Consider the following 11,212-nt stretch of genomic DNA (forward strand, 5'->3'; position numbering starts at 1 on the left):
ACCATTTGGAAATAACTGGTGTTATCATATATCATATTATAATGTTTTCTTTTGATTACTTTCCATACATATTATTTTTGTCTGGTTTGTTTGTTTGGTACTGGGAAGTGAACCCAGGGGTATTTTGCCACTGAGCCACATTCCCAGCCATTTTTATTTTTTATTTAGAGACAGTGTCTCACTAAGTTACTCAGGGCCTCACTAAGTTGCTAAGGTTGGCTTTGAACTTGCAATCTCCTGTTTCAATCTTCTGAGTCACTGGACTCACAGGAGTGTGTCACCATGCCTGGCTCTTCATGCATTTTTTAAAAAATATTTTCTTAGTTTTAGATGGACACAATAACTTTATTTATTTTTATGTGGTATTGAGGATCAAACCCAGTGCCCCACACATGAGAGGTAAGCGCTCTATTTCTGAGCTACAGCCCCAGCTCCTCAGTGCATATTTTTAACAATTGAGATAAGCATAGTTTTTCTTAATCCTGTTTCTTTCATTTAACTATATATTATTATTTTCTTTTAATAAATATTTTTAAACAATTTCTAGGGAATGTATTATTACCATATGTAATTTTCCTGACATTTGTATTTCTTTTATTTTTCATTATGAATAGAGTAGTAAAGAATATCTCTGTACATGAATCTTTATACAAATACTCATTATTTTCTTAGAATACATTCCTAGAAAAGAAGAATTAATCTACACTATTGCTAAGTATTTACAAATTGTCTGTTTAACTGTTACCCTTGATAGCAATAGACATCACTTTTATTGTAGCATTTTTGTCTCCCGATTATCTTAATAATGTGTATTTATGTTGAAAAGATATTTTACTTATGTAAATATTGTTAAGCCTACAGTTTATTGTTCTAGAATAGATTGGTATCATGCTAGTATAGAACATTTTAAAGCCAATTATTTATTTCAATACTGTTAATTTCTGCAAAGGAAAACTTCAGAACTCCGAATTCTCAAGTAGATAAGCATAACAAGAAGTTCAAACAATTAGAAATGTTGTTGAATATTCAGCAAAATTTACAGATTATTACAACGCCAATATTGGAGGAGAAAATTCAGAAACTTCAGAAACAGCTCAGTGATTTGAAATTATCAAATAAAAATATGAAAACTCAACTGACAAAAATAAATGTCCTTAAAGTAAGTAAAGGAAATGAAGTTTTCAAAAATTCATAAAAGTTTTGGTCCATTCCTATTTAACTGCATTAGCTCTTATTGAACTTTTTAAAGAACAAATAAATTAAAATAATTTTATATACAAACAGAATAATATGTAACATTAATATATAATATGTTATTCTATAATATGTATTACTATAGGAAAATAAAATTGGATGCCTGTGAATCCATCAATCATTTTAGAAAACAGAATGTTACCAATCCCACTGAAACCCCCAGGTATCCTCCTCCCTGTTTCTCAAAGGTAACTGGTAGTCTGAATGTTATGATTTTAAATCCCTTGCTTCTTTTCGTTTTAGTTTTATTGTAGTTTCTTATTGGGTTAATGGATATTTTTTTTCTCTTCTTTGGAGCTAGATTCAGTTTTCCTATATCAAAAGTAGATTGTGAGTTAAGCCAAATACACACTAAATAATTGATCAACTGATATGCTATTTTATCACCAATATTTTTCTTACTGTAGAACCAATTATTTTATCCATTTCTGTATTTGTTTAATGTAGGCTGTAAGACCTTTAAGGACATGGAAAATGTGTTAAGCTTCTTTAAATCCATGAATTCAGTTTATATAAATGCTAAATGATTATGAATGGTAGAAATGCCTCTTAATTGAAAAATTGTGGACTATTTCTCTTTTCCATATGTGGTCATCAACTTTTCATTGCTGTGACAAAATACCAGAGATAATCAACTTTAAAAAAAGAGAAAAAGATTTATTTTGGCTCATGATTTCAGAGGTTTCAATCCAGGATCACTTGGCTCTATTGTTTTTGGATATGTGATGAGACACCCTTCAACACATGAGATTTTGGAGGAAATTTCAGATCTAAGTCATAATCATACCTCTTTTCAAAGAGAGATGGGGAAAAAAAAAAAAACACGAGTTATCAAGCCTGTCTGTTTTTTATAGGAGATCAACTCACAGTCGTCTCCTCTCTTTCATCCACATTTTACCCTCTCATAGGACAAAACAATTATGAAGCTCAGGCAATCTTTAACAAAAGTTGAAACAATGAAGGAGAAGGTAGTTATGAATATAGATGATTTGAAAACTACATCCGACTCTGCAGAGCAAGAGGCAAGATCAGACAAAGAGAAGGCCCGTCAGATGTTAGACACTGTCACTCCTGAGCTCTCCATAGCCAAGAACACGCTTGAAGTGTCAGGACAAGAACAAGAGGTTTTTTATCTTATTACTATATTAAAGTTAATTTAGTTGGAATGATAAACACACCCACCTCAACTTACATTAACTAACTTAGACAAAACAGAATTTATTGACTTATGGTATCAAAAACAGGTTAAACTAATCTCTGTGAAGTCAGAGATGAACCTAGGCCCTAGGACTAGCACCGGGCACTTTATAGGACCTTTTTCACTGACTTCTTGGCATCTGTGTGACAGTTTGTCTGACTACCAGTGTTTTTTTTTTTTTCCTATGACAGGAAACATGGTCAATGACAGCCATGGAGTTTCATATTTAGTTCTTGTGATGGGAGAGAAAAATTCCAGAAGGGATCTTATTGGGCCAGTTTAAATCAAGTATTTCTCCCTGGAGAATCCCACAATGGCTTAGGAATGGGATATGTGATTATTTTAGTTTGGAGGATAGGGTCATGTTAGAGAATGGAAGCTCAGAGGAAACCATGTATGTTATTGTTTGTGTCACATTCTAGAATAAAATGACACTTCTAAACTTGCTTAGATTTTTCACTATACTTATAAAGCAAATTTGTTTCCTTTTCTCTTCCTTCCTTTTTTTTTTTTTTCTTTTTCTTGTTCCTTTTCTTTTCAGTGCTTGGGATCCAATCCCAGGGCTTCACTACAAGGCAAATATTTTAACAGACTTTTTAAAAGGCTAACTGATCATTCTGGGCCACTCTTAAAGTATATGTCACATCTCCATATTAGTTGCTTAAAAAATTTGAAACTTTTCCAAATTCTTGATGATATGCTCAAAGCAGACTCAGGAGGCTGGGACAGGAGGATCACAAGTTCAAAGCCAGCCTTGGAAACTTAGCAAGGCCCTAACCAACTTACTGAGACCCTGTTTTGATTGAAAAACAAAACAAAAATACCAAAGTCATAAGATTAGTGTTTTCTCCTTTCTCTCTCTCTGCATCTTTGTCTCTTTCCCTCTATTTTCTGCATATTCATTTTCTTTTTTTATTTTTTTTTTAGTTGTAGTTGGACACAATACCTTTATTCTATTCATTTATTTTTATGTGGTGCTGAGGATCAAACCCAGGGCCCCGCGCATGCCAGGCGAGTGCTCTACTGCTGAGCCACAATTCCAGCCCCTACATATTCATTTTCTATGTTGTTTTTATCTCTCTTTTCAATGCCCCTTATATTTTCAGTAAAGTCTATTCCCCTTTGGTCACTTTTTTTTTTTTTTAAATGTGCCAGGGATTGAACCCAGTGCCTCACCACATGCTAGGCAAGTGCTCTACCACCGAGCCACAACCCTGGTCCTCCTTTGGTCACTTTGTAGTTCACGCCTCATTTCTGAAAAGATTTTCTGTTATTCTTGCCTGATTTCAATGATCATATCTTCTGTATTCATTAGACATCTTGGACATGGTTTTATTCTGAATTATTAAATGTATAATTCAAAGAAAGGTGTTGTTGTTGTTTTCCATGTCTGCAAATCCTCATTTAATTAAGATTTAATTCACTTCAGGGTTTTGTGTCAAACATGTTTCCTGTGCTTTGTGACTGGTTTTTTTTTTTTTTTTTTCCGGGGTGGGGGGCATATTTTCATCACCTAAACAGTTTTGATAATACTGCTTATTCTTAAAGCAATTATTTTTGAGGGAGAACTGAGGATTGAACCCAAGGGAGCTTTACTACTGAGCTACATCCCCAGGCCTTTTTATTTTGAGACAGGTTCTTACTAAGTTGCTGAGGCTGGCCTGAAACTTGGAATTCCTCCTATCCTCAGCCTACCAAGTTGCTGGGATTATAGGCGTGTGCCACTCCACCTGACTCTTCCTAAAGCAATTCTCTATGGATATTAATTTGCCATTTATCTGTTGAATTTGAAATCCTTTTAATTGTCCTGGTTTTCATGTTTCTTCTTTAGTAGCTGTAGGTTGGGTTTACTTACTAGGTTTCTTAACTCAACACCGCCCTCTTTTGTTGAGGTGGTAGATGCAGTTTTTGAAGTTCACTAGAACAAGCCTTTTATTTTGGGGGTAGGAATTTGTGTAATGTATGATTCTGCCATACTCTCCTGTTTGTATATGTCTTTTAATTTCATTGTTTACTTCTTCCTTTTCCTTTATTACCAAGCCACTAAGAAACACTTCACCCTTCCAAACTCTCCAACCTCCCCTTGCCCTCTAGAACTGCCATTTCTGGTCTTTATGCTTTCAGGCCTCTTTCTTTTCCTTCCTCACTATCAGGTTTCAGATTTATTCTCTGTATTTCCCTATTTGAGAACTATCCCATTTCCTGGGGGTAAGGCTATCTGTGTTCTACAACAGTGGAAACGAGTAGCACCCTCCTCTGGAGCTGCCCCTACTAGTTTAGGATATTCATTTCCACTCAATGCAGATTGAAGGCTGTGATATTCTTTAGTTGTTTTAAGCATGGATTTATGGGTGATTTTTCTTTTAGTTTTAGGTGGACACAATATCTTTATTTTATTTTTTGTGTGGTACTGCTGAGAATTGAACCCAGTGCCTCACACATGCTAGGCGAGCGTGCTACCACTTGAGCCACATCCCTAGCCCCTTATGGGTGGTTTTTATTTGTGCTCTTTCTAGATCACTGTGGCTTTTGGAGGATGGATGGATATATATTTAAGGGACTTCTATTATCATAAAGCACACCAGAAGTCTAAAAAGTGTGGTTGTGCATATGTTGTCCCAGTTCCGTAAGAGGCTGAGGCTGGAGGATCACTTGAGCCCAAGGGTTGGAGGCCAGCCTGGGCAACATAGTAAAATCCCCATCTCAAACAACAGCAGCAACAAAATTTAATTGCCTTATGGGTGAAAAACATTAAGATGTAAAAAAAAATAGGTCTAATCTACTAAAGTGTAAACATAAGAAAAATATAAAGGAAATTTTAAAGAATTATTGGAATAGAAGAGACTAATTTTCTAGCTTAAAAATACCATTTGAATGTAGCATATATTACATTTAAAAAGAAAAGCTGAATAAGACCAAATTTCTAATATTAATTTCATTGTGCAAAATAAATTGGTGACTGAAACTAATGACATATCTTGATTTTTGTGGGTGGTTCTTTATAGCTTGGTGACTTTCGAGAAACTATTTTGAAGATGTTGGGATTTGACATGAAAACAGCAGACAAAGAAATCATCAATCAGTTAAAGCTTATTATACAAGTTTATGAAATATCTAACAAATCAAAGATTGCTTCTGATTGTGAGACTGGACAAGATAATGAATAAACAAGTTCTGCCTTTTAATTGCTGCCAAGAACTGAGCAGATATAGCTGTTTCCTACGGCATCTTGAATATGCTGTATCATGAATAAAATGCAGTGGAAAAATTTTACTTAAGTCTCTTCTCTCCTGTGATGTTTGGCACTTAACATGTCTTTGTAAATAATCTTGTTCAATACCTTTATTATAGTCTAGTTTGGATTGCTACTTTGTAATACATAACAATTATCTAATGACCTTTAATCACTAGCTGTATTTTTAGCAGAATGTGAATCAGAAACTTGTATTCTTAGTTGAAATATTTATATTCATAGTTAATAGTCTGTTTCTAGAATGAACCAGTTATTGGGTTAAAAAAATCCCCTTTAAGAGGGGCTGTGGCTGTAGCTAAGTGGTATAGTGATTGCCTTGCATGTGTGAGGCACTAGGTTCGATCCTCAGCACCACTTAAAAATAAGTAAATAAAGTATTGTGTCCATCTACAACTAAAAATAAAATCCCCCTTAAGAATCCAGGTAAAGTTAAATTCTGTAATTTGAATCTATCTTATACATTTTATTAACAGAGTATGAATAGCAAATATGAAATGTTGAGGGGTAGGAAGGTCTTTGACAATTCTTGTCAGGCAACAGACTACATTGTTTTTTATTTTCCTAACATTTAATAGTGTCTGTCAGTGTTTCCCTAATGGTAGGTTGATTTCTAAGTTTATGGGCTTTTTAAAAATAGTATAATTTCTAATATATTTCATTTAAAGTAGGAAATTGTTCATCTTCCAAGGTGGTCTTAGATTTACCCAATATGTCCTCTGTGGGAACAGGTCAGAATCTGAACAAGCATGTGGGATTCAATGTCTGTTGTGGTCACTGCAAAGGGTCTCCTGTTTGGCTTAGTTTTGGAGGGCTCCTTAGCATGGGAGGGATCAGGTTATATTGGACCTTACAGAAGTAGCACTTTGGAAGAAAATGATTATATAAAATACCCATTTAAAAAAAAATACCCATTTAAGGAAAAATGAGAATCACCTTCTAAATTGTCATAGTTGTGACTCTCAAACTGTATGCCAGGGAATCTTGATATACTTCAAGAATTACAGGATTTTAAGCAGAATGTGAATCAGAAACTTGTATTCTTAGTTGAAATATTTCAAAATTTAAGGGGAAACAGTGATATTTGACATCTATCAGGAAAGTACATGAGTACTAGCTTCAAGTAGTTTATAATTTCAACAGTTGATCACTTTGTTTCTTTTGTTAACATCTTTGTGATAAAAACTGCCCAGAACTTTTGTAAATTTACTGCCAAGTGAGGCCCATCAGTTGGTGTCCTTACCAAGGAAGCTGATGTGCAAACCTGAGGAATAAGGCACTCTTTCCCTGGACTTTAGGATACATGGCTGGGACATAAAAAAAACTTGCTTATCCTTCCTCTGAAGAATTTCCTTGATCCTTGGTTTAATCCCAGTATATGGGGGTGGGGAGTAATATTCTTGGTCTAGCAAAAGAGAAAATGTGGGGTACACCCTGCCTGGAACAGGAACTGGCTATTCACAGAAGAGGGATTGTAAAAAGTGTTAACTATGTTAATTCTGAGCAAGTTAGGGAGAGTTACCCTTCAAATATCTGGGACAATTTTTTCTAGAAATGCTTTCAATCCAAATCACTGCACATTGTTCTTCAAGGACAGATGTAGATATAAGTGTTTAGATAACTGGTTCTCAAGATGCATCAGAATCACCTAATAAACTTTCTTTTTTCTAGTCCTATTAGAGGTTCCAGCTCAGTTATTTTTTCTCAAAGCTTCCTAAGTATAAAAATTGATAAAATTACTTGGGAAAACTGTTAATTAATTTCCTGGGTCACCATAACAAATAAAGCTTGTTGGCTGAAATAAAAATAGGTAAATATATAAGTAGAAAAATTAAGATAATAAATACAAATTTTTATCTTACAGTTTTGGAGGTCTCACTGGGCTTAAAAATCAAGTTGTTGGTAGAGCTGTGTTCCTCAGGAAAGAGGAAAATCTTTTTCTTTGCCTTTTCCAACTTCTAGAGGTTGCCAACATTATTGGCTCATTGCCTCCTTCCTCCATCTTTAAATCTAGGGTCAGTAGGGTGCAGTAGGGCATGCCTGTAATCCCAGTGACTCTGGAGGCTGAGGCAGGAGGACCTGAAAGTTTGAGGGCAACCCTAGCAACTTAGCAAGACATGTCTCAAAAATAAAAAGGGTGTGGTGGTAGAGCATCTCTGGGTACAATTTCCAGTACCACAGAAATAAATCCAGGGTCATCAGGCCATCCCCAATTTTGCCATACTACTATTTCTCTGGTTCTCCTCTGCTCTACTTGCCTCCCTCTTCCCCATATAAGAGCCCTTGTGATTATATTGGGCCCACCTGAGCAATCAAGAATGAAGTCCCTTTTTAAATTGTTTACTTTGTCATACTAGGGATAGAACTGAGGGCTCACACTTGCTAGGCAAGTGCTCTCCAGCCCTGATGTCCCTATTTTAAGATGATTAACAGCCCTCATTCTTTTTTGCCATACAACGTAATACAGGTGCCAGGAATAAGGGCATAATTATTTATTGTGCCTACCATAGTTAACAACTACTAAAATTGAATACATTTATGCTTTATGAATAGGCAATTCTACTCCTACGTATATAACTAGCAATGTGTGTATATTATACAAAAAGACATTTACTAGATTATTTATGGCAGCATTGCTTATAATCGTCCCAAACTCTCATCTACCAAAAAAAAAAAAAAAAAAAAAAAGTAAATAAGTGTGGCAACCAAATGCATTGGTTAAGCATTCAGAACTCCTTTGGGATTAAACAAGAAGTCAACTGAAATGCTAAATTTCTCAGGGTCAAAACTAGAAGGTGGTTTTGAGGCCAGAACCTAAGAGATGGTAAACATAGGTTTGAGGAAAAGGGGTAAATTTATGGGGTTCTCTTAAGCAAGGTGAATAAGATTCAAGTATGTATGGTGGGGAAAGTAATGGGATGTAAGACCTTGTTCTTACTGAACTTGTCACTAAACAGCTTTGCACACTTGATAAAGTCCTGGCACTTCTTTGAACTCGAATTTTATATCAAAGTTAAAGAATGTGACCTGGATTCCTGAGTTCTGTGAGATTCCAGGCAGCCCCAACTACTCTGGCAGAACATGTTCTGGTCAGATTAAAGGAGCTCTTTACCCGCAAAAGACAGGAGCCAGCGGCACAGCCACTAGGTACATTCTGATACAGGCTCCTTTCCTCAACTGCCAAACAAACGTGTCTTCAGGCGTTGACAGTCTGAGATCAGCCTCCTCCCTCAGCCACCTAGCCCCGCCTTTCCCCTACAAGTGTCCCCTTCCGCAAAGAGGAACACCCTATTCAATGTCCTACGGTGCAAAACGTCCCAGCCCCAAGTCCTCCGCTTACGTGGCGACCACGTTCTAGCACGTGAGTCCCTTATAGAATTCCCACTGTAGGTGCGGCCAAACTGGCGGGGCGACTTCTCGGAACAGTCCGCTAGCGTCCAACAGTTCAGGGAACCCGCGCTACTGCGCCTGTGCGGTGAAAGGGTTGGGTATTTAACTGTGGTGGGTGCTGGTACTCTACGCTGCTGGCGGGAGAGAGCAAAGAAAAAAACGAAGGCCGTCAGAAATGGCTGTTTGGGGAAATGATAGGTTGGTGGAAAGAGCCGGTGCAGAGCGCGCCTCTGACTGGGGTGGGACCCGCCTCCGTTCCAGCCAATCAGGGCGCGGGGCGGGGCGGCCTGGCGGGATCCGTTTCGTCGGCTCTGGAGGCGCGTCTCTGCTACGAATCTGCGCCCTGGGGACGCTTTGCTGTGTCTAGGCTTCTCGAGAAAGTTCTGCTCCGCCCCGTGCAGCAGCGACTGCAGACCTTGAGCTTGGTCTTTTGGGCGGCTCACGACTCTCTCACAGTCGCGCCACCGACAGTGTTCAGGGCTGGCCTCTGATTCCTAGGGTCTGAGATGGAGCCAGTGACTTTAAAAAAAAAAACTCGTGAGCGAACCTGGTGCCAGCCAAGGTTGAAGCCCCGTGGCTGTTTCAGCCCTGCTGTGCTGGGAATGGTGACCGAGCTGGAGGGCGTGTGGTTCCCCGCCCCAGACCTGGGGTTGGAGCACGGACGCGGGCCGCGGGTCCGCGAGATGAGGTTGACCCTCCGAGCGCAAGCTCCTCCCTGTAGGCGTCCCTCTGGGAGCAGGACAGAGTTTGGCATTTGCTCCGGGAACCTGCGGGACCGACTAGGCCGCTGGGGTGTGGGTGAGGACGGTCCCGCTGGGCGCCGAGTCCGCTGACTCTGCTTTCTCTGCACCAGCTCCCTGGCTAGGTTCTTACCGAGCCCAGGTTCAACCTCCCCATGTAGTTTAGTCGTCCAGATAGATCACTTAGGACCTGACCAGTTAGCTGTTTCTTAAGTAGCCTGTTTCAACTAATGGCATGGTTTATTATTACAAGGGTTCTTTTTTGGGGGGTGGGTGCTGGGGAGCTCTTGGGTATTTTTTTTTTCTTATACTTAAATTCGGAGAATATTTTACAGTACTCCCGTATATGGAATTAGAAAATTTCGTTTGGTTTCATTGGCAGTTTTGTTGAGGTATAATCTACATACCATAAAAATGCACCCATTTTAAGTGTATGATTTAGTGATTTTAGTGTACAGTCATGTGTGGATTTATGATAGGAACACTTCAACAAAATGCGTTTCTTAGTCAATTTCGACCATGATAGGGCATGAACTAAGAGGACTACATGGTCACTAAGCAATATAACTTTTTGGACCCCATTGTAAATGTGGTCAGTCCTTTACTGAAAAGTCATTATTCCACACATGACTATTTCCAGAGTTGTTCAACAGGAAATCTTGATAGCACCCCTACCACCACCACCACCACCACCACACACACACACACACACACACACACACACAATTTGACATTCTACAGATACGATGTAACATAAGGGCCCTTGAAAGTATATACTTAGGGCTGGGGTTGTGGTTCAGTGGCAGAACACTTGCCTAGCATGTGTGAGGCACTGGGTTCGATTCTCAGCACCTATTATCAATAAATAAAATAAAGGTCCATTGACAACTAAAAAAATATTTTTAAAAAAGTGTATACTTAGATTATGTCATTATCTGAACAAGTGAAATTTAGAGGGTAATTAAAACATGTTCCTGTAAATTGCAGGGAATTAAACTATTGTGTCTTACACTATCTTTTTAAAAACATATACTATTTTTTTTTTTTTTTTGAGACAGGGTTTCACTAGATTGCTTATAGCCTCACTGAATTGCTGAGGCTGGCTTTGACCCTCCTGAACCTCTGGGATTCCAGGTGTGTGCCACCACACCCAGCTTGACTGTTTGAACTGTCTCTTATGCTGAGGAATATGGTATAAACCCCACTGTACAGGTGAGAGTGTGAACTTTAAAGAATATTGCCTAAAGCTGTGTCTGGACAAGGCCCCAAACCAGATGCCTTCTCTCTAAATTTGGCACCTCAAACACCTTGATATGTCTATGTATGACCTGAGCGAGTACTTAATAAGTGGCCACTGTGTGCCAACAGTACTGCTCTAGA

General features: G+C 38.2%; 1 protein-coding gene across 1 annotated transcript in view; it reads left to right on the forward strand.

Moving 5' to 3' along the window:
- LOC124104354 (coiled-coil domain-containing protein 170-like) overlaps positions 1-5,709 on the forward strand; it is a 47,347-nt gene extending 41,638 nt beyond the window's left edge. The window contains exons 10-12 of the mRNA XM_046461245.2: positions 950-1,159; positions 2,163-2,378; positions 5,458-5,709. Of these exons, the coding sequence (XP_046317201.1) occupies positions 950-1,159; positions 2,163-2,378; positions 5,458-5,619 (588 nt within the window). The 3' untranslated portion in view covers positions 5,620-5,709. The remainder of the gene's footprint in view (positions 1-949; positions 1,160-2,162; positions 2,379-5,457) is intronic.
- Positions 5,710-11,212: the final 5,503 nt, after the last annotated feature.

Source organism: Marmota monax, unplaced genomic scaffold (genome assembly GCF_021218885.2).
Source record: "Marmota monax isolate L192 unplaced genomic scaffold, Marmota_monax_Labrador192_F-V1.1 WCK01_AAM20220418_F8-fsc00001, whole genome shotgun sequence".
Lineage (NCBI taxonomy): Eukaryota > Metazoa > Chordata > Mammalia > Rodentia > Sciuridae > Marmota > Marmota monax.